The 23,950-nt window shown below is 45.4% G+C and overlaps 1 protein-coding gene across 3 annotated transcripts in view; it reads left to right on the top strand.

Moving 5' to 3' along the window:
* Positions 1 to 23,950, top strand: part of ITGA9 (integrin subunit alpha 9) — a 376,700-nt gene that overhangs the window by 29,327 nt on the left and 323,423 nt on the right. For 2 of the 3 annotated variants that reach the window (XM_055283188.2, XM_055283178.2), the window contains exons 5-6: positions 13,391 to 13,458; positions 22,060 to 22,189. In XM_055283188.2, the coding sequence (XP_055139163.2) occupies positions 13,391 to 13,458; positions 22,060 to 22,189 (198 nt within the window). The remainder of the gene's footprint in view (positions 1 to 13,390; positions 13,459 to 22,059; positions 22,190 to 23,950) is intronic. The other variant, XM_063612123.1, reaches the window with a different exon arrangement.

Here is a 23,950-nt window from a genome sequence, read left to right as displayed (position 1 = left end):
CATGCTCATGATAGGGCAGCACTGTTTGCCCCCAGATGGTCTCTTGGTCCCCAAGGCCCTGCCCAGAGAAGAGGCAGGTACAGAGGGGGCAGCAGTCCCAGGCCTTTCCAACTCTTACCTGACTTGGCTGCAGAGCCCATGGTGCTTACCAAGCTTTATGAAGTCTCAGGGACTGAAATTCACCAAGCCTTAGCCAAGTGACCTAACAGCTACCTTGGTTTTCTGGTAATGCCAGGTGCTGTGTTGCCTTGGGAAACTTACCTTCTCTCTCTGGACCTCAGTTTCCTTGTCCGAATATTCAGTGGTTGGCCCAGATGATCTCTACAGCCCCAGGCAGCTCCAAGTCAGTCATTAGGCTCCCACACAGCTCCTGGCTGCACTGTGGACAGGTGTCCTGATGTCAGGGGGAGAGGAGACCCAGGATTCATAAAGCAACAGCTGGACAGAAACCTGACACTCCGAACTCTCAGCATTTCATGACATTCGAGGTCTGACTTTCCTTCCCATGTGGTCCTGCAGCCCAGGCAGATGCTGGAGAATTGGGCGCATCCTGAATGCAGTTTAAAGAGCTCCTCGCCAAGGGGCACTTGGAAGGAAAATGTATCCTCTCAGACTTAGAACCTTCAAATGCCTGGGCATCGAGGACAATCACTAATAGTGATTGAGTCAGTCACTATTTAGCCCAGTCGAATCTGAGCTTTAAGCATTCAGAAAACACAGTTATTTTCTTCAGTTTGATAGCTTGTAGTTTCAAGTTTTCTCAGCCTAATTTTGGGTAAGCTGGAACCTGCTCCTTCTCTAAGTGCTGGACTATTTATTTCTTAATTCCCCTCCTACTTTATTTGGACAGAAGTCTCACTGGCTTGTGTCCACATTGCCTTTGGGCCTCCCTGGGTTTTCCTAGGTTTCAAATTTTGTGGACACTAAAAAGGATTCATGAGAAACACTGTATGGACACTGGGACCCTTCTGGGGACTGAGGTGACACAGGTAGGGTGCTCTGGGAAACGTCCCCCACAGAAGAGCCAGCAAGATCTCCGCGGGAGGCACAAACCCTCTCCCCTATGGAGTGAGCCTTCCTTTGGTTTTTCTTTCTCCTCTGTATCAGCATTTGATCAGCTCTGGCTGGGCCATGTAGGGAAATGAAACTCTGGCCCTATTTATATCTGTATTGTCCCAAACAGAAGAAAAACAAACTTCATCTTAAAAATAGAGGATGATACAATCAATCAAGAGTGGAGGGATCGTTGGTTTCAGAAATGCAAAGCATGTGTCAAGCCTGGGTTTCCACTGCCCCAGTTTACTCCTCCTTTTTCCCAAGGAAGAAAAAGGAAAAGCCTCTTGAAACCGGTGGGGCAGCTCTTCAGGCTGGGAAGGAGCGAGGGGCTTAGCAGGGTGATGGAGGCAGTGATGAACTATACTAGTTATGCATAGGACCAGTACTTTGGTTTTCTCAGAAGATGACATGTTGTGACAGGGACACATGACGGTCCCTGATGATTTCTCTGTATATACCACAAGCACAAAGACAGCCCTCCGAAGAGGGAGGTGGAGCTCAATGTCCATGTGTACTCAGGTCCACGTGGCTCATAATTCTGCATTACTTTCTATTAAGTAGCTATGGATCATCAGTAGGCCAGTGTTGATCTGAGGTCTTTACACATTCTCTCATCTAATCTTCCCAGAAGCCGTGAAAAATGTTTGTTTTTTTTCTTGGGTCTGATTATAGGTATTTTATTTTGGAAATTGTTCTAGAAGACACCAGTGAGGCAGGGGGAAGTAATAATGGGAAGGGAAGGCAGCTCATCGAAGATATACTCCTCAGCACGTTACCTGGGCGAGTGGGTACAGTCTCTGGGGTGGGTGCTGGGGCGGGTGCTGGGGCCCGTGTGGAGCACACACCTAGAGTCCTCCTGCCTGAGGGCTGAGGGGAAGGGGCTTCCTCCACCTGGCATCCTGTCCTGCCATGTGTGTGGGCTGGGAAAGTCTCCAGGACAGAAGTGTTGGCAGGTGGCAGTCAGGCCACATCATAGGAACCAGTGGTAGGAGCTGGGGGGAGACAGGTGGGATGCCCAAAGGCCAGCTTCTGTGTTGTCATTCTCCTGTGACAGAGGAGTAAGCGGAGACTCAGAGTGTATGTGAATTGCCCCGGGTCACTCAAACAATAAATGGTGGAGCAGGATTTTGAAGCTGGCCTCTGTCTGACTCGGCAAACCATTTTGTGTCCTGGTAATTAATGGTAATTTCCGTTAGTTTGTTTTTTAGGATTTCTAATTTAAATGAGAAGTAAAATCCAGTCAACAACCCTCACAAAACAAGAAAGGGTGACTGAACTATCCCAAAAATACAATGGACTTAATGACGGTTAAATGGAACTGGTGAAGAAATTAGCAAAATGATTATGCCCCTGCCCAATCTTCCTTCCCATGAGTGCACACACACTTTTATATGCTAACCCATTCATTGTCCCAGGGTGGGAAATAAGGGATGGATGGGTCTGGCATGTGGAGTATTGGGGTGTAAGAGCAGCCTCTTAGAAAAATGGGGGACTAAACTGAAAGTTTCTATAGTTCTTGGCCCTGTAAGAGGAGAGGGGTAGAAGATGCTGAGTTTTTTTCTAGAAGACTGGACTGGACGGGTGGGGCTGGGAGGATGCCGGCCATGGTGAGAGGGCTCTTGTCTGTGCTCTGTTGGCTTTAGGCATCTCCACCTCCCTGTTTTGTGGTTTAAACTAGACCTACTTTGGCTTTTAAGGCCACCATTATTTCCTCAATGTGGAGAAACTCAGTAATGCAAGTTCTCTGTTCCAGGTTAGGGGTCACATTATGGTTAAAGACAATGGGAAGGTTTTAGAGTTTGACAGGACCTTTCAGATACCACCTAGAGCAGCCTCCTGTCTTTCATGAGGTCCAGAGAGGTGATGGCCTGAGTTTTTCTTTCTAATCCGTTATTCACATGCCACACAATGGAGAGGCAGAGTAGCTTGGTGGCCAATGCACAGATTCTGGACCCAGACTGCCGGAGTTCAAGTCCCGGCTCTGCCACTTCCTCTTATTAACAGTGTAATCTCAGATGGGTTATTTAAGTTCTCTGTGCCTAACCAACCTCAAGGGTCTATGAAGAGGACTGAGTTAATGCTTCTAAGTCCTTAGAACAGTGTCTGGCATATACTTGCCAATATATGCTAAGCATATATATACTAATATGCCATGTACAACATACTGTATTCTGAGCAAGTGTTTGTTAATCATCACAGGGTGACTGACTTCTGTACCAGGAATAGAGTCCACTTAATCTTAAGTACTTGTTAGTTGCCAGATAGACAAAACCCAAGTGACACAGTTCCAGCTATCAAGAAGCTCCCCATCTACAGGGGTAAACAGAGAGGGGACATGGTGTTTTAAAAGTGGGAAGGCCGTGTGGGGAGAGAATTTCCTGCCAGTGTGTACTGCTGGAGCCTGTCCCCAAGGGCTTGAGCTGCATCCAAGTGCAAGGTGGCATTATTTCATTTTACAATTGGAAAAACTGAAACTCACTTAAAGTCTGCAGGCTGTTGAGACTACGGAAGAGATGGATGGTGGAAATTCGAGACTGGTCATGGTGGTGGGCACAGGGCAAGGGAGGAGGGGGACGACTGCCTCTAAACCCACTTCTTGTAGGATGGTGGAAAGACCATGGGAGGGGCTGTGGGTTGAGGACGCTCTGCTGCCTCTTTGGCCTCAGGCCTCTCAGTGGGAGTCGACGCTGTGATGCCTCCACTGCATTTACCTCTTTGGGTTGTGGTGAGGAGCTCCCGAGAAAACTCAGGTGAAAGTGCTCAGCAAGGCCACCCATTGTTCTATAACTGTGGCCTCATTGTAAGTCTCCATATGGGCCAGCGGTGCTCCCTTTACAGCACTGGAAGGTCGGTTTGGTTGCAGGGACTCTAAATATGTGGGGATCTTTCCAAAATGTCTCAAGCTTTTGAATTCTTAAAAAATTGGTCTCTGGTTTGGCACTAGGACATGGCTTCTCAGGTGCTTCCTGTTTCTGGTTGGATGGGAAAAGCTACCGGAATACCCTGTTGGAACCAGGAAATACAGAGGAAGTGGGAAATAAAAATGAATTTAGGACATAAACTCATGGAGCATATCCTTCAGTCAGTTTAGTTTGTGTTTGTCTGATGTGAGAACATCATTACCTACCATATTTTCTTTGGTTTTATCAGAATGTGTGAGAAAAGGAGAGCTTTGGTGGGACGATGTATGGGGAAAACTACTTGTAAATTAAAGGGCAAGCACTATAAAACATTAATTACTATTAACCGAGCTATGGTATTTTAGGACTCTGAAATGTTAAGTCAATGCATGTGATAAAATCAAGTACAGAGATTTCTTTCATCCTTTGCCCTTGAGACCACTGAGGCAAGAAGCTGGAACTTAGCAGGAGTGAGACTGCAAACAAGTTGTCTTTTTATTGTGACAGAAAAACCTCATGAGTGTGGAATAATTTGGGAGCAGCATGGCAAATTAACAAAGCCTGTTCAAGATTAAACTCTGAGAAAGAAATGCAAGAGGTAATTATGATGCCATCGTATGTTAAACCTAAATTGTGGAATCTGGCTTTACTACTCACTTATTGCTATGATTAAACCTATATGCTCCTACTTTCTGACTTGGTGACCTTAGGCAAGCTCCATGAGCCTGGTGCCCTCATCTATAAAATGGGGAGATTAAGATCTACTTAAGAGGTATGTGAGGTATAAAGTGCCTACCACAGTGCTCAGTTGAGAGTGAATGCTGCTCATTGCCTTCAATTAGAAAATGTAAATTTTCTAATTAATTTTCAAGCAACATAATAATATTCTTTTTTTTTTTTTTTTTTGAGACGGAGTCTCGCTCTGTCGCCCAGGCTGGAGTGCAGTGGCGCAATCTCGGCTCACTGCAAGCTCCGCCTCCCGGGTTCACGCCATTCTCCTGCCTCAGCCTCTCCGAGTAGCTGGGACTACAGGTGCCTGCCACCACGCCCGGCTAATTTTTTGTATTTTTAGAAGAGGTGGGGTTTCACCGTGGTCTCGATCTCCTGACCTCGTGATCTGCCCACCTCGGCCTCCCTAAGTGCTGGGATTACAAGCGTGAGCCACCGCGCCCGGCCATAATAATATTCTTAAATATTCTCAGAAGGTGTCTAACATATCCTGTTTTAGTGACTAGATAATGAAAGGTAGAAAGCTGGATATTCCTGAAATGATTTTAAGAGCCCTTGGCAAGTTATAATTTCTCAAATACCGTTGAAGATCATATTGGCACAATTTGGTTTGGTTGGTAAGTGTTCCTTCCCTCTTTTTGTAGATGACCTAAAACTTTAACTCATGCCATGTTTAAATGTTCTTTTTTTTGAGACGGAGTCTCGCTCTGTCGCCCAGGCTGGAGTGCAGTGGTGCAATCTCGGCTCACTGCAAGCTCCGCCTCCCAGGTTCACGCCATTCTCCTGCCTCAGCCTCTCCGAGTAGCTGGGACTACAGGCGCCCACCACCACGCCCGGCTAATTTTTTGTATTTTTAGTGGAGACGGGGTTTCACCGTGGTCTCGATCTCCTGACCTCGTGATCCGCCCACCTCGGCCTCCCAAAGTGCTGGGATTACAAGCGTGAGCCACCGCGTCCGGCCTTAAATGTTTTTAAATTTGGGATTGTTGAAGTCTGAATTTTACTGTGGTTTAAAATTGTGACGGAAAAACTTCCTATCGATTCCAAAGATTTCTGTACCACTCTATTATCAGGGAATGACTGGCTTTTATTCCTAGTGTGTGTTTGCATTTCCTAGGACGGTGATCATTTCCAGGGAAGGAAATAGATTACCCCTTCAAAGGTGAAGATTTTTTTCCCCTTTAATGTTAAAAGTGGTCTCCACAGGGGATAAAAATCAATGAAGGTCCATTTACAAATGAAAAGGAATTGGGGTTTTGTTGTATTTTTTGTTTTGTTTTTGTTTTGGAGAGAGCTATAAAAGGCTAAGTTGATCCATTTAAAAATTCAAGAACAAGCCTCATAAATTTTTTATTAAATAAAGACCTCTACATTTACATAGGATTTTATGGTTTCCAAGGAGCTTTAATAAATGTTATCTTATTTAAATAAATGCAGCAAATTAAAGAAAAGAGGATGCAGTTGTACATTATAGCCAGTTAAACAGAGAGGGATTCTGAGCGGGGGAAGGGAGGGTGGCCCCAGAGGACAGCCAGGGCTGTAAGGAGGAGGCCAGAGGTCTCCAGCAGGGGCTCTCTGGGGCTTTCCAGGTTTCCTTGGAGCCAAGAATTTTAATCTTGGGCAAACCTGTCTCCTATACTTCAAACGTGTTTCCATGTATTACGTGGAATTATCGACTACCTAAACTTGCGTCTTTTGTTCCTCTCAGAAAAATTCACAGATTCAGATTCACCTAATATTTATTGAGCACCTGCCTGGTGCCAGGGGTTGTGCTAGGTACTTAACATTTTTGATCTTACTGAGTAATCACATCATTCTCAGGTAAGTATTCTTATCCTCGTTATACAGATGAGAAAACTGAGGCCCAGGGATCTTGATGAAGGTCACAGGCTTATTAGTCAGAGGAGGGGTTGACGGCTTTTAAGTGTGTAGTAGGTTTCTTCGTAGCTACCTGTTCTGTTGGGATCTTGGTTTTCTTGGTGATTATTGGGTGCTGTGGCCTATCACAGAGAAAAAAAATCATATATTTTTTTCAATGGTGTAATTTTATGAATTTTTGGGACATTGCACTATAGGCTTGTTAAGCTATGTTTCAGTTTTGCAATTATAGATACACTCTGTAGACAAGTCCCAGTAGGTACAGAGGGCAGACGTGGGTCCTCAGACTGATAAAATGTAGCCAGGAGACCAATCTGCTCTAGTCTGGAGTGGCTGCTTACTGGGAACATTTGGTTTCAGTATCTGCACAGCAAGTTTGACTGTCCATGCTTTGGTGCCAGTTATTTCATGAGTCTTTTTTTTTTTTTTTTTTTTTTTTTGGTTATATAGATCAGAGGTTTCTGTGTTGCCCAGGCTGGCCTTGAATGTCTAGCCTCGCCTTCTTATGCGCCAGGACAACAGGCCTGAGCCACCGCGGCTCCCTATTTCATGAGTCTTTTAGCTTTGGTCCCCAAATTGAATTCTGCTCAGTTCTGAGCTGGGGTTCTTACTGAAATATGACTGTCCCATGTTCAGGGTCACTTTTTTTTTCTGAGAGTAGAGCATGACACAATGCATAGTAAGTTGAATGTCTATATATACATTATTATGTGCCTGTATTGTTACTTGCTGCTGAAGTAGGGAGTTGGCAAAATGGGTTGCTAAGTTCTGGGTAAAGGGAACGCTTTAAAGATTACAAAACTCCTTTTTTGGTAATATTAAAAAATTATTGGCCAGGCACGGTGTCTCATACCTGTAATCCCAGCACTTTGGGAGGCCGAGGCTGGCAGATCACCTGAAGTCAGGAGTTTGAGACTAGCCTGGCCAACATGGTGAAACCCTGCCTCTACTAAAAAATACAAAAATTAGCTGGGTGGTGGTGTGCGTCTATAATCCCAGCTACTTGGGAGGGTGAGGCACGAGAATCACTGGAACCTGGGAGGCGGCGATTGTGGTGAGCCAGGATTGCACCACTGCACTCCACTCTGGGTGACAGAATGAGACTCTGTCTCAAAAAAAAAAAATTATTGTAAAAAATAAATAACATAAAAATTACCATTTTAACCATTTTTCAGTGTGCAGTTCTGTAGCATTATGTACATTCACATTGCCATGGCATTATCACCACCATCCATCCCCAGAACTTTTACATCGTCCCAGACTAAAACTCTGTACCCATTAAACATGAACTCCTCATTCCCTGCTTCTCCTAGTCCCTGGCAACCGCCATTCTACTTTGTCTCTGAATTTGGCTACTCTAGACACCTCATGTAAGTCGAATCATACAGTATGGGCCCTTTTATGACTGGCTTGTTTCACTTAGCATGATGTCCTCAAGGTGTATCCATATTGTAGCATCTGTCAGAGTTTTTTTCCTTTTTAACGGAAGGAATATTTAATAATATTCCATTGTATGTATGTGCCCCACATTTATCTACTCATCTGTTTATAAAACATTTTGTTTGGATGATAAGAATGTTTTCACTGGAAATGTGCTTTGCGAAGCATAAGGGAATGGCAGAAGCAGATTGGAAGTTGGGAGCCTTGCTCTTGGGTCCTGACGCTGAAGCTAATCAGCAGTGTAGCTTTAAACAAACCACTTGCTCTTTCTGAGCAAAAATATTCCATTTGTAAATAAATGGACACATTTAGAGTTATTAGGCATTCCCTAAAGATATTTTCCCCTTTTAAAATCTTTCTCTCATTTAATTCTAAGTTTCTGGCTTTATGCACTTTGTGTTTCATGCACACCATAGCTTAGTCATCAGTTATTTTCATAAAATGTTCTCCCTTCCTCTTTAACCTAGCTGTTTAATTTATTTACACTTTTTTCCCATTTATATGGTGGTCCCCTGTCAACTGAGGGTGGTTTTATTCTCTCTTCATTTTTCTGTATAATTGCCCTTTTTATTACTAGAGCTCTGTCTGCCCAAATGCATTGTTTCCTGTATTGTATAATTATCAGTTATTTAGATTTGCCACTCTGTTAGAAACAAAATGCTTGTTCCTCAGTGCCACAATGAAACAGCACTCAAACATAAATTTAATTTTCTCAGCAAGGCAATTTTTACTTCTATTGAAGGGTGCGACTCGTGGATGGAGTAATGGTGAGAGCACACCTGGACAGGGGAGGGGCAGGGGTTCTTATTCCTGATGCAGGTAGCCCCTACTGCTGTGTCATTCCCCTGTTTCCTGGGGTTAAACCACATAGTCCAAGCTAATTCCAACTGGCTATTTTAAAGAGAGCAGGAGTACAATCCTGAGTGGTGGGGTGAGTAGTTTGGCGGGAAGGGTGGTTACAGAGCAGGTAACTCAGGATGATTGGGGTCAGAGCAAGTGACCAGGGGTGACTCAAGATGGAGCAGGTAACCAGGGTGACTCAGGTTAAAGCAGGTGACCAGGGGAACAGATCTGAACTACTGATTAGAACTGGCGGGAAAGTTGTTTACTGAAACTAGAGGCAAGGGGGCCAAAGAGAACCAGGAAGTTAAACTTTAAAATGGAAAATCAAATAAGAGAGCTGAACATACTGACATACTGATTCTTTGAAGAGAAACTTGGAATTCACTATAACAACTCCTTGGTGAAATTCAGAATAAAGACTGGCAAGCTGTTTTTCCCCCAATATTTTATTTCAGAGCTAAGCTAAGGAACTACAGAAAAATAATTGTAAAATTGATGTGTTAAAAAGCTTTGAAAGACAAAACTTTCTCAAATGGGTAATATGAAGGGAGATTATTAGGAAGAATATATGTTATGCTGTATGTGAATCTTGATCTTTCTGTGGAATGGTTTTATCCTGGCCTTTTGGAAAGGGTACAGGAAGTGACCCCACCCGATTGGTGGTCTGCTTGAATTACATTCGTTAATGTAGGCTCCATGCATTGAGTTGCGGATTGTGAACATTTGGAAACCAGTATTTTTTTCCTCTCTGAATTGCCTTCTGTTTAGACAGGGCTTAATAAAACCAGCAGCTAAACCAAGGAAAATACTCCCATTTTTAGAATGGAGGAGCCATACGACTTAATGAATTAAAGCATGTAATGCAGGCCAAGTAATTCAAACCCACCCATGGCAGAAAGAGTTCCATAACCTGGTTCCAGCTCCTCTAAGTGACTTCTAAGTCCCCTTGTTCAACCCTGTCTTTTGGGTCTCAGATTTGGCTTTCCTCATTTTTTTTTTTTTTTTTTTTTGAGACTGGATCTGGATCTGTTGTCCAGGCTGAAGTGCAGCGGCATGATCGTGGCTCACTGCAACCTCTGCCTCCCGGACTCAAGCCATCCTCCCACCTCAGCCTCCTGAGTAGCTGGGACTACAGGTGTGCACCACCACATCCAGCTAATTTTTGTATTTTTGTAGAGATGGGGGTCTCACTTTGTTCCCCAGGCTGATTTTCAACTCCTGGACTCAAGTGATCTGCCTGCCTCGGCCTCCCAAAGTGCTGGGATTACAGGTGTCAGCCACCGTGCTGGCCAGCTTCCCCAAATGTAAGGGTTAGGTTTGTTACAGTGCCTGTGAGCTGCTGTCAGGCAAAGCCTGCTTTTCCCCTGCTTCTTTGAGGTGGATAAATGTTTTGTTCAGTAGTGGAGAGGGCACTAGCTATTGTGGTCCTCTCTGCAGGGCCATGTCCCTGGGGGCATTTGGAGACCAAGTAGACATGCCCAGGAGCAGCCAACTGCTGGGCCCCACAGCCTTTGTGTTTGTGCAGGAAAAGTTCTTCCTGGGAACACAGGAGACTGGAGGTCACCCCCACCCCCTCACAGGTCCCTCCACCCTGCACTTCCTGGACTTGTCAATGGAGGGAGGGTGTGTGACCCGGGCTTGTTGGGGATGTTGTTTGTAGGGCAGCCCCTTGCCTCTCTCTGCACCTACCTCCCTTCCCATAGCTTTGTGATATAGGCTGTCCTGCCATCTCAGGTCTAGACAAGCAAAATCAAGTTGTATTTTTAAGTTTTTTAGATACGAGTATGGTAGAATAACCCTATGTATGTACTCTTTGAGGAAGAAAGGCTCGTACGTGAACATTTAGAAGATGGATTAGGGAGAAACCTAAACCTGCCCTCTTGACATATATATGAAGGAATCAGGTTAAAATAATAGTAGTGCCCTTAACTCACAGAAATAGCATTCAAAGGTGTGAAAACAATGGAAAGCATGCCTGTGGCCTAGGCTGTGGAAGGTGTGGAATGTGAAACTGTCTAATCCAGTAACACCCACTAACTTTCCTAGACTAGAGTTGCCAGGCCCCACAACTGCCTGCCCCCAAAGTGTGTGTGGCAGGGATCGGGTAGGTGGTAAAAGGATTAGAACTAGATCCTACTTTACCTTGAAGGGATTAATGACAGAGTCACAGAAGTTTCTGGGAGGCTGGGACATGGCCTGCTCTCTGATCTGGATTTGGTTATAGGAGCCAGTCAGGGGCCCCCATTGTTTGATTCCTTGCCCTAGAGCATCCTGAGAAGGCAGGTTAGACTTGGGGTTTCAGAAACATGAAAGTCAGTGATGGTACTCACTTCCATGTGTGTCCCAGGCCCTCAGACCTCTGGTGGGGCAGTCCCAGCTTGGGGAGGCGGAGGCTGGCCTGAAAACAGTGCTTCATGCTGCCTGAAACAGGGGTGCCTTTAAGGGCTTCCCCTTGCTGGCTTTAGCCTGGGCCAGAAGTGGGGTACTCTTAGCTCCCAGTGAGGCTGTCACCACCTCAGAAACCCGAGGTCCTGCTCCCAACATAGACCACACCAAGTACAGTTTGGGGAGGAGGTTGAGAAAGGCACTGAAGTTCTCAAATCTCCCATTTTTTGGAGGCCTTGTCATAAAGAGACCTTGAGACTGCTTTAAAAGATGAAAGAGTCCCATACAATTCCTATTCATGTCAGAAATTTATGAGGCTGAACTGGTGGTGTGTCTTGCACTACAGTTTCATTAGCTCATGGGGTCTGAATTTCCTTTCTATGTTTCATTTTTTCAAGAGTTACAATTGGGTGTTTAGTCTCTAGAGTCAGTGGGATGGATATGCTTTTTGCCAGACTTCTCACATTTAATATGTAACTGTTTGTTTAGGTTGAGACATTTCAATCCTTTTTGCCATTGTGCTATTTGATGCAGGATTTATTATTAATTTGTGTTATTTCTTGCTATTATGAAATTTGATGCAGGATTTGTTCATTGCTTTGCACTAGTCTCACTCCCAGCCCTGGTGCAAGATTCTGCAGGGAACAAACAAGTTCCTTTTGTCACTGGACTGCTTTCTGGCAGGTCTAGCAGTTGTCCTTACAATAACTGGACAAGGCGGGAGAACTGATTTTGCCCTGCATGGAAGAGGAGTAACTCAATTGACATTCTTTGTCATTTAGCAGTCGGTTAATGGCCACTTACTGGAAAATGTTACTAGGCTCTGTGGTGAGTGTTGTTAGAAACTGAATTACTCTGTATATTTCCCCAGGGCCCTTTTTCCCCTTGCCTGGAGTAGACACTCAGAACTGCAGGAAGTGGCACTGTGTTGCAATCATAGTTTCATTGTTCCTTTGTATTTCGTGTTTCAAAAATAATGATATTGCTTTTAATGGTACCAGAGACTTGCCAGGAGCCCAGGGGGTGGTACAGGGTCACTGGGTTATTTGTTGGGTAGCCCCAGCCTGAAGGTGCCCAGGAGTGGTCTGTGGAAGGTCTCCAGCAATGTCAGCCTCACATGTGATTAATTTGAGTCACTGTCAACATCTCTCCACCTCCTTGACTTTACCTATGAAATAATTTCCAACATCCAGTCACTTTCCTGGGTATTCTTAGTCACTCACTTTGCAGAACCTTTGATGGGCTACAGAAGTAAAGGAATGGGTTTCTAAGTCCAAACCGAGGTAGATCCCTGGCATTGCCATTTACTAGAGCTGTGTGACCTTAGACAATTCACTTAACCTCTCTGAGCCTCAATATTCTTACCTGTTAACAAATGGGGATATGGGTTCCCAGGGATGAGGGACCAGTGAAATGATATGCCTGGAGACAGCTAATACAATGCCTGGAACATGCCAAGCACTTGTCAAAAGTTTCCTCCCCCTCTTCTTTGCCAACTTAAAATTAAAACTGCAGCAGTGGAACGCCCCCATTTGTTGGGTAGCAGTGTTGTGAGCTGAGGGGGTGGAGGAGGAGAAGAGCTTATCTATTAGTTTTGTTTCCACCTGGAGAGATCTTCCCCCTTTCCTTCCACACAGCAATAATGTAACCGAATGCCAGAGGAGTCCCTTCTTCTTGTGGTCCTCTGTGGACAGCTTGTTTCTTTTTGGATGGTAGGAGGCATCCAAAGCCTCCTTTAGGGAAGGTTGGTCTTCTTCCAGGAGACTCCACACTGGGATGGCCACATCATTCCATTTCTGGGTCATGTTTTCAGCTCCTTGGGCCTGCGAGGGATCTCTGTCCCTTCTGGAGTAAATGAAATAATTGTCACTAGCCTCCCACTTAATGATTGTGGCTACTGCTCCTCTTTCTCGCACACGAGGGGAGGAAGTCTGCTGGGGCACTGGGCAACCTCCCTACCCGATGGCACCAGAGCCTGGATTTTTGAGGTCTGGTGGATTCCTGAGACTTTCCTTCCTCACCCCAGTCTGGACGGCATCCCTGGGCCCAGCCTGCCGCGGCACTCGCGGGAAGTGGCCGGCTGGCTCTGCTGGCTCCACGCACAGCTGGCACACACTGACATGGCTGTGGTTTGCTTCTCTCTCCTTCCTTCCCCCTAGAGTATAAGAAGAAGTACGGAGAGGAACATGGCTCCTGCCAGGCTGGGATAGCGGGCTTCTTCACTGAGGTGGGTGTCTGCTGTCTGGGCATTTCTGTTCTCTTGTGGGTGTTCATTTCCTTGCTTATGTGATTTTGGCAACCCTTAGAGGTGGGGCTTCTGGAGTCCCAGATACTTGAGCCTCGAGGGAGCACAAGGTCCTCACACCAGAGGAGGCTATTTCAGCCTGCCAGGAGGGCACCAGCTGGCCAGAGACCACTGGGCAGAGGAGGTGGGCTGGCTCACCTGGAGGCTACCCCCATTTGATGATTTCTGTAGGAGTCCACTTGACTCTGAGACCTGGGGAAGGAGTCGATTTGGGGATGTGTGAGTGAGATGACATTCAGTCAGGTTGTGCCCCATCATTGGCAGCTGTGCAGATACATGAAGCGTGTGAGCATCCCCTTCTAGCAACCTTCTCTCCTTAGTGGAGAGACTTGTTTGTTTTTTGAGATGGAGTCTTGCTCTGTCACTCAAGCTGGAGTGCAGTGGTGTGATTTCGGCTCACTGCAACCTCCGCCTCCTGGGTTCAAGCAATTCTTCTGCCTTAGCCTCTCGGTTACTGGCGCCCACCACCACACCTGCATTTTTAGTAGAGATGGGGTTTTGCCATGTTGGCCAGGCTGGTCTCGAACTCCTGACCTCAGGTGATCTGCCAGCCTCGGCCTCCCAAAGTGCTGGGATTACAGGCTGAGCCACCACACTCGGCCTGAGAGACTTGGTTTTACACATAACTCTAACCATTCCCTTTCCCAGATTCTGAAGGACAGGACACCTGCATGCTTATGTGCGCATGCGGTAGTAGCATGACTTTTGGCTGGTAGTACATTTTAGGGACTGTTTCCTTGTGTCATTCTTACTTACTGTAAGTTTGCCCTTCATATCAATTCCTCCTCTCTCAAACACTTTCATGACTGCCTGCTGGCACTGTCCATCCGTGTGGTTGCTCAGGCCAAAAAAAAAGAGTACTTTTTACTTCTAATTCATCTGCAGTCCTGTTGTTTTAGCCTCCAAAACACATCCCAAATATGACAGCTTTTATTACCATTACAATTGCCTCCATTATCACCATCACGCTTCTAGAAAGGCCACCACCATCACCTGGAGGTACACTGGCCCTGATTGGTCTTCTTACGTCTATTATGCTTTTTTAAAAATTGTGGTAAAATACACATAATATAAAAGTCACCACTTTAAAGTGTAGTTCAGTGGCATTAGTGCATTCACAGTGTTGTGCACCCATCACCATGGGCTAGGTTAGAACACTTTATCACCTAGCCTGCATCCATTCTGACCTGTGCAGTGTGCTATCTGCATACTAGCCCCAGGGGCCTTCAAATGAAACCCATCCTTCTGACTCTGAGGCTTCCCAGTCCATGGAGGATTACAATCTAAAGCTCCTCAGCCTGGCCCCTGGACTTGGCTCCCTGAGGCCACCTCTCTCTTTCCCTCACTCCAGGACAGCAGAGAGCTGGGGAAGGGCATGGGACATGGGGGGTGGTGGGAGGATGAAGGGTGCTCTCTGGCTTCCAAAGTGAGGGCCCCTCCTGAGTCAGGAGCAAGACTGCCTACTTCATTTCAGAAACAGCTGTTTAAATCCAAAGAGAAGATAGACAGTTGGCAATATAGTGTCTGATCCAGAAAGCAAGAAAGAAAAGACAGAAAGTCAGAAGTTTTATTTTCACTCTCAAACCAATAAATAGGAGATGCTACCCTCCAACCCCCATTCCACACCCTCAGTGATTCTTACCTCACTGGAGAATCATTTTTATGACAGTCGACAGAGTTCTATGCCCTGGGAATGGCACCACCAATCATCCTAACCATTGAGGCCGAATTTAAAGATTCTTCTCTCACCTCACTCTCCTACTTCTAAGCCACCTTGCAAGTCCCACCACCTCCTATGCCCTCAGAACCTCTAACAATGACATCCATTGCTCTCCATATCCTCTGCCACCCTACAAATCTAAGCTATAGTTGTCTTGCTCCCAACCCACTGCAGAACCCGTCTGCCGTCCTGCTTCCACCCTTGCCTCTGGACAGACTGGTCCCCATGTAGCAGCCAGAACCACCTTTTACAAACAAGAAAAATATCATGGTGCTCCCTTGCCCAGGACTTTCTGGTGTCTTCTCATCCTACTTAGAATGAAATACACATGCCTTCCCTTGGCCTCCCAGCCTTCATACCTTTCCAGGCTCTTCTCGCACCTCACCCACTACATGATATTTTCAGCTGCTGCTAGGACATGCCGGACTCCCACTGGTGGCATTGCACTGGAGATCCATTCACGTGGCTCCTTGTACACAAGTGTTTCTTTAGAAGAGACACTAATGGAGGAACTGCTGGGTCCAAAGGCACTCAGATTTGAATTTTGATACATATTGGCAAATTGCACTTGAGACATGTTTTCCAGTTGACACTCCCCTGCATTGCATCTGTCTCTATCTTCTCTCACTCAGACTTTAAATTTTTGTTATGAAAAAACGTCTCGTTTTAATGTCACGTTCCCTGATTATTGATGTCGTTTAATATCCTTTTAAAATATTGACCATTTGTATTTGTTTTCCTGGAAGTTGCCTGTTTATGTTCTCAGTACATGATTCTGTTTTGTTGTTGTTGTTTTCCTGGTTTTTAGGAACTTGTTACATATTTTCAACACTAATTTCTTACCCGATACACGTGTTGCACATTTTTTCATCAGCCTTTTATCTTTTAAGTTTGCCTATGGTGTCTTTATCATCCTGGCAATAAATGTGCACATTTGGCCAATTCTATCAGTCTTTTTTTTTTTTTTCCTTAGATTCTAAACTTATCTCTTAGGAAGGTTGTTCCTTATGTGTACTGCAAGTTGGCATGAGCAGCTGGGCAGGAGAGTGCCTGGGATCTACAACACAAGTCTGGGCTGAACAAACTCCCATATTTTATACTTATATTTTCAATATACTTATATTTTTAATAGCACTTTCATAGGTTGTTTTAAAAAAAGATTTCGATCTTTAATCTTTCTGGAATTTGTGTTGTATACATTGTGTGATAGAAACTAACTACATTATTTTTCTAAATATATAGTTGGTTGTTCTGGTACTGGTTTGTTAAACAACTTTTCCTCTCCCCATTGAAATGCCATCCTGCCATGTGGCAACTTCACTCTCTTCTTCCATCTCAGTAAACATTTAGATTGTGTGACAACTATGGCTGTTGTTCCTCCAACAGGCCTGTCTAGTATCGTATAACTTGAGCCAATAGGCAGTGGGGAACCACTGTAAGTTCACAAGCAGGTGACACACTGGCAGATGGCAGTGTTGAAAGAAAGGCTATTTGGGCTGGGTTTGCCTAGAACTTTGGGAGTGGAAGGGCCTGAAGGGAGGCCTGGTAGGAGGCCGTGATGTGGTCCAGCCATGAAGCAACAGGACAGTCTAGGGGGAGGCTTAAGGAATAAAAATGATTGGGGGAGGCAGAGAATATGAAGGAGGTGTCAAGGGGCTGGGTGGCCAGGGAGCTGTGGGGCAGAGGAAGGAGGGTTTGAGCCAGGCTTCTGGAGAATGGTGGTGCCTCTGGTGAAAAGGGGTTGCCTGAGGAAGAACCCACTGGGAGATATAAACTGCCGAGTCTGCTTTCAGACACATGGAGTGTGCGATGTTTTTAGAGGACATTTGGACTTAGGGACTGGAGTCCTGCCTGGGGCAGAAACTTAGATTTGGCCCTTGCTCATGACTCTCTTAGGGGATGAGTGTGCTTAGTGTGGGGCATGGGGGAGATACCTCCCTTTAGATGGGAGAAGAAGCTAGATTGATGGGAGACATCAGAACTCAGCGGAGATGTTGACAGAGAGCCGAGAGAGAAAGTGTTCCCAGGAGGGAAGTGTCATTATGTTTGCCGCAGCAGCTGGCAAGTCAGGCATTGGGCTGGGTGGAGGCAGGGAGTGGTAGGAGGAGCCGGCGGGGCAGGAGTGTGGAGGGGAAGTCCAGGTAGCTGTGCAAGCTCAGGGTGACCAGAAGAACAGAAGACCTGATGAAATCCAGGCTCTGGGATTTAGAACCTGAGGGAAACATGGGGTGTCAGCATGTGCTGGCTGTGCTCATGGACAGCAAAGTGGGGACATGGTGGGTGTACAGAGTGGCCGGGGAGGGTGGGCAGTGGTGAGTGGGAAGGCAGCCCCTCTGGGCGCCACTCTGTCCTCTGACCCCGGCCTGCTGTCTCCTGGCCATTTTGGACTTTGGCCTCCGCTTCGGTTCCCAGGCTTTTGGCCTCCTTAAAGAGGAGGTCTTTGAACTCACTGCCTGCCTTGTTTCTGGAAGTTCAGCTGTTTGTGGCTGAGCAGGAAATGTGGTTGAAGGGTCCAGGCCAGCGCGGCTCCCCTCCTCTGCCCTCTTGCTGACCTCGCCACTCGGGCTTGCCTTTTCTGTGAGCTGTTGTCCCCTCACAGGGCAGACAGCTGCTTCCCAAGCTGGACATGGATCTGTGGCCTTCTGGACATAGCTATGTTGCCCCAAAATATTTTGGCCTAAGGTGCCTGCTTGACCTACAGATCAGTGACCCTGAGCTTAACAAAGCCCTCTGAGCTATGGATACCACCTGAATTTTAGCCTGTCATTGAGGATTAGAGAGAATTTCCTGGGAAGTTTATTTATTTTTGTAGATGAGGCTAACAGAGGTAGTAGATACTGATTAGCAGCAAGAGAGGATTTGGACCAGCTGGGCTGGCGTTCACGCCTGCTGTAGAAGCCTGGAGACACTTGGGTGGGAGTTTGTTCAGCAAGGACTTCTGTTGTAGATCCCGGGCACTCGCTTGCCCAGCTGCTCATGCCAACTTGCAGTACACAGAGGAAATATATGGCTTTTCCCAGGCCCACCTACATGCCCCGGTCCCTCTAGGGGTTCTGCTAATAAATGCATCTTGGGAAAAAGCTGCATTGCTTATTGATGGGATTCCACAAATGTGATTTAGGTAGTGGTGGCCTTTGCTTAGGGAAGCTTTCATTTGTGTGTGTGAGATTGACATTGGCTGTTCCTGGGTGGTGGGGAGCTAAGTATTGCTCACTTTTTCCTAGCACTTGTGAACAGCACCAGAAAGGTCACAAGCATCATCTGTAGTGAACAGAAAAACAACTATGAGGGATTTCCAGGAAGGCACTGTCCCTCCCTTCAGCCTCAGCCCTGAGGGTCGCAGGCTTGGCCCTGTTTTATGTAGTATGGACTGAAGGGAGAGGGGTATGAGCACTGGGGGCGGGGTGGCGTGGAGCGGTAAAAACAAGAGCTGTTGGTTTTAAAGGTTTTTGAAGACAGGAATTACTTTATCTTACCCTGTTTGTAATGTTTGAGAGGGAGTGCAGTGGTATGGTAGGCATACATTTTTCAACTTTTATCCTGGGTTAGTCTAAATCATCAGAAAGCAACATATCCCATTCCTGCCCCCAATGTCCTGAAGAGCCTTTGCAGGCCTGTGCTGACGCTCAAAGCTTTGGCCTGTGCACAGCTGCAGGTGGAGAAAGCTCTGCACTGAAGATACATCTGGGGCTGAGGAGGTTGCTCATTAGGTTCTTCAGTGCCCTTTGTATTATATTTGGACACTGATTACAAATTCCTTTCCAAGCTCAAGGCCAGGAGAAAAAGTCTCTCTCCTCTGATGAACTTATTTGTGTTTCTTGTACTCTTTCTAGAATTAGCCTGGTCTCTTATGCAGGACAGATGAGTGTAAAAAGAATGAGTGGATGGATGCTCTGCTATGTTTCCCAGTGGAGAGTCCTTACTGCAGAAAGCCATCTATTTTTATAAAACAGCGAGATACCCCTGGGAACATCTGGCTTGTCATCAACAGCTTCCTTCATGGGGGGTAGGATCTCAAAACCTTAAAATGAAGTGCTCATCAACAGTCATTTCTTGTCTACACCCTCCTGAATTGTCAAAAAGCAAACTATTCCGGCGAGAATCTAGTGGCTTTTCTTCCATCTGTGTTCCTGCCCTATCCTTTGTTAAGTCTCTTCCCCAAATTAACCATAAAACATATTGTTTAAAGCATTGCCCTCTTGCCTGCAGGCTCTATCCTCCTCTCCATTTTTTTTTCTCTAGGTACTTCTGGCTTTTACAGACACTTGCTCCCTGAGAATTCAGTGGTGACTTTATGAATTGTCCTCAGAAATTCTAAATCTCCGTGGCAGGATCTAGCCTCCAAGGACTTGTCAGAAGCCAGCAGCTTCTGCCAGTGCATGGGATCGTCTCTGCAGAGGGAGATCAACCTGAAAAGATCTGTTTCTGAAATATATGTGGGTGACCAAGGGGCAGGGTGCAGGGGAATTCTGAAGGCTCGGGGGAAGGTCAGGTGGGTTTCAGCAGTGAGAGACTTGACCTGCACAGCATCTGTTATCCCCATGAGCCTTCATGACCAGTATCTTTGGAGTTTTGTCTATAGCTGAAAGGTTTCCTCTAGAAATTTTGTTGATTTTAACCTGTTTGCATAGAATTTTTTTCTGAAATACTTTGCACATTACCATGCTGTCTTACCCCAAGAATGGTCTACAAAGGGACTTTATTTATCTTTATATCTAGTGTGAACTCTGAGACATAATAGTAGGTGCTCAATAAATATTGTTGAGTGAAAAATTACTGATTTCATTACAAAAATAATTCTGATTATTTCTTATTGCAGTGTCGAAACTTTAGAAAATAAAGGTAATTCAAAAGTAGGGATTCCCTGTTAGGGAAAGGAAGGACTGAAAGCCAGGGACCTCTGATGGATACAAGCACAGCCTGCCTCCTAGCTCCAGCACAGCCTCTGCACAACGGGAGCTTCGTCTTAATGCTTGTAAAATGTCATCTCATTAGCATGTTTTGTGTTTTTATGTGATGACTTCCTTGTTAGTGTTTAATCACTGTTCTGGAATTTTAAAAAATCAAGATTATTAATTAAAAAAATTAATACATACAATAAAATACACTATTTTAAATGCAGAGTTCGATGAGTTTTGACAAATGTATATACCATGTCATCTCTGTCTGAATGAAGATGAGAACATTTCCATCACTTCGGAAAGTTCCTCTTGCCCCTTTGCAGACAGTGCTCTTCCTCTTTACTCCAGGTACCCACCGATCTGACTTCCATCACAGTGGATTGGTTTTGCTGATTCTAGAACTTCCTATGAATGGAGTCATTTTTTTCTCATCAACATTTGGTCTAGGATTCACCCACATTTCAACTGAGTTTTGAATACTGCGAAAGGGTTACACAAGCAGAGGAAGTGTGAGGGCATTGCACAGATGGAGATAAAAAGAGCAGAGGGAGTTCTGAAGACCAGAATTAGAGTGTCCTAGGCATGCAGTCTGAGGGGGCAGTGGCAGGAGAAGAGCCTAATGTGGTTGAAATAGTGGACAGTGTTGAATTTTACCTGAGCCCTGCACTCTTGGAAAACAGTCTGGTCTAGAATTTTGAAAAATACAAAGGAAATAAACTTTGGGAATGAGAGAGCAGGGATGTTGATTGATTTCCATTATCGTATCACCCAGGGGAAAACCCCAGCAGATATCTGTGCTGACTTCCTTGGGTAACCAAATCATTTCTGGGAACTTAGGGTTATCATCAGCATTGGTAATGGTTCTGGGGCACAAACATGCTCTCAGCCTGTTGACCATTTCCCCCTGATCTAAATGCTGAAGACAGCTGTGCCTCTTATGTTCTTGAGTCTTTTTTTTTTTTTGGCAGAGTCTTGCTGTGTCACCCAGGCTGGAATGCAGTGGCATGGTCTTGGCTCACTGAGACCTCCGCGTCCCGGGTTCAAGCGATTTTCCTGCCTCAGCCTCCTGAGTAGCTGGGATTGTAGGCATGTGCCACTACACCTGGCTAATTTTTGTATTTTTAGTAGAGACAGGGTTTCACCATGTTGGCCAGGCTGGTTTCAAACTCCTGACCTCAAGTGATCCACCCGCCTTGGCCTCCCAAAGTGCTGGGATTACAGGCATGAGCCACTGCGCCTGGCCTTGAGTCTGTTTTTAACAGTGATACTGTCTCTTGCTGCCTGTGGTCTCCTCTTCGTTTGTGTCCTTCCTTAGTTGACCTCTCTGTTCTCATGGTTTTGTTCTTCTAAGTTTGCAGTGGACTGTAATGATCGGAAAACCATGTTCTAGAATGTCCCTGAGAGGGTCTTGAGTGTGGTCTGGAGGGGATTCCCTGGAGTACTAGTGTACAGTTTCCTCTTGCTATGAATCAGGTGGGGGGAGTTGAATGGTGAGCCTGGAGTCCAGGCAGGGTGTGGTATTGCTTACTGCTTTTCATGAGTGGTGTTCCCCAGAATCTGTGGTTGAGGTCAATGTCAGCTGTTTGTCATTTCCTTGTTAGAGCCTGATATAAAGTTGAGGAAATGTGTGTGGTCCATTGTGGATAGAATAGGGGCCTGGCCTGTCGTGAATTCTGTCACCTTGCTCAGTCTCTTCACATCTTTAGTTCTGATAATGCCATCTGTATAATAGATTCCATAATGCTGGTGAATCTGGTGAAATGTGTTTTTGTTGCTTAGGTGGGGAAAAAAAAGTTCTTGGTGTGAGGAATTTCTCCTTTGTTGTGACTGTGGTTCTCATTGCACTCCCCTCCTGCCCTCCTCACTTCCTTCTCTGCTTACCGTTGGATTTCTTTTTGGTAGGAGCTGGTGGTGATGGGTGCCCCAGGGTCATTTTATTGGGCTGGAACCATCAAAGTGCTGAACCTTACGGACAACACCTATTTAAAACTGAACGACGAAGTGATCATGAACAGGCGGTACACCTACCTGGGTGAGTACTCAGGGAGAGAACAGGTAAGAAAGGGGAAATGGGAGTGATTCCCATCAGATTCACAAATTATTGCCTTATTGCTGGAAAGAGGAGTTAGTTGGCTTTGACGCCTGTTGTTCTAATGACTTACATCTTTAGCCAGGGCATCTTCACATCTAGCTCCACACACAGAAGGTAGACAGGAAAACCAAGGAGGGAACTGAATTAAAACTGTATGCTTTAATTAAAAAGCTGACGGTTGAACCTCCAGGGAAATAAACATTTTATTTTCTCATTTTATCAATTGTTGAAGTTCAGATGGTCAGGTAGAAATTAGTGTGATGGAGTCTTGATTTTCCACGGGCGTCCCTTTGGATGGAGTCCTTGCTTTCTGATCACAAAACTGGTTGCAAATAGAAAGATAAGAACTAGAAATTATCAGGACAGATGGCAACCTAATGCTGAAGGTTAATTAAAGGCTCAGAAAAATTTCTCTTGTTTTCTTAACTCTTTTACTCTTCTGGAAAGAAGACAGTTTAATTTAGCTATCAGGCAGAATGACACTGGGACAAGGTCCATGCCAATTTAAGAACAGACATAGGCTGTCTTTGTTTGTGTAGATGACAATTACAAGACTCTTTTCTTTAATTTATGCCCTAAATGCTATAATTCTGAATTAAAAACAAAGCTAAATTTAGGAAGGCCTAATGATGACACACAATGCTCTTTTACACTCATGATACATAACTTACAGGGAAAGGCCCTGACTCCCTTTTTGCATAGCGTCACTGGGAACTTCTTGTTAAATGGGGTTAGGGAGTCGTTGATTTGCCTTTTCCCTTCTAACTACAAGTTTTTTGCCTGGTAGCATAGACCCAGCAATCCTTCTACTCTGGGGTGTTTGCTCCTGTAGGCACCCAGCTGCCTAGTGCTGTTGTTTATTAAGCATTTACCCTATGCCAGGCTGTATGTATTATTTCTTTTTAATTTCTGAAACAACCTTATGAAGTAGCTATTATTATCTACATTTTATAGATAAAGAAACTGAGGAGCAAAGAAATTATACATCTTGCCAAGGTCACATGGCTCCTAAGTAGCAAAATTGGGGTATGAACCTGTGGTTTCTGAGTGCAGAGTCTAAATGCTGAGCTGCCTTCCCTGTGGGTGTGTCTGAGAGAGCACTTATCACTGGTACTGTACCTCTCACTGGGCTGGGAGCACCTTGAAGACAAAATGTGGGATTGTGTCTCACATTTGGTATAGTGCCTGGTGTATAGCAGGAACTCAACACATATTTATTGAATCAGGGAATGAAGAGAGAACAGAAGAAAGCCCAGTTTGGATGATGGGTTTGGGGTCTAGGACAGCTCCTTTGAAGCTTAGAGCCTGTGGTTTCTCTTTGTATACACATTAGAGGCTCTTATCAGCTGCAGGGATTATCAAGGATCCATTCAGGCTTTGATCTCACTCAGAATACCTTAGGTACTATCAGTCGCCAGTCTGAGAGAAATCAGCCACATGGTGAGGAAGAATTGATCATGATGTGATGTCATCGCAAAACTCAAACAACTTACAATCACATTAGGGTTAGAGGGTGATGACAAGTTTGGGGATTATATGGCAGCCTGTACAGGATTTATGCTGGCCAGAGGAGAGCTTTCAGCCTGCTAGCAAGGCTCTCAGAAAGCAGGAGACATCGAGGCTAAGCTTAGACAATCTTTTCCTTTGTTTCTAGGTTCCTTTTGCATCCATATTTTTTCACTGACCACCCTCCCACTCATC

This window comes from Symphalangus syndactylus, chromosome 1 (genome assembly GCF_028878055.3).
Source record: "Symphalangus syndactylus isolate Jambi chromosome 1, NHGRI_mSymSyn1-v2.1_pri, whole genome shotgun sequence".
Taxonomy (NCBI): Eukaryota; Metazoa; Chordata; class Mammalia; order Primates; family Hylobatidae; genus Symphalangus; species Symphalangus syndactylus.
The sequence above is the reverse complement of the archived record's forward strand: the minus strand, read 5'-3'. Positions and strand labels throughout refer to the sequence as shown.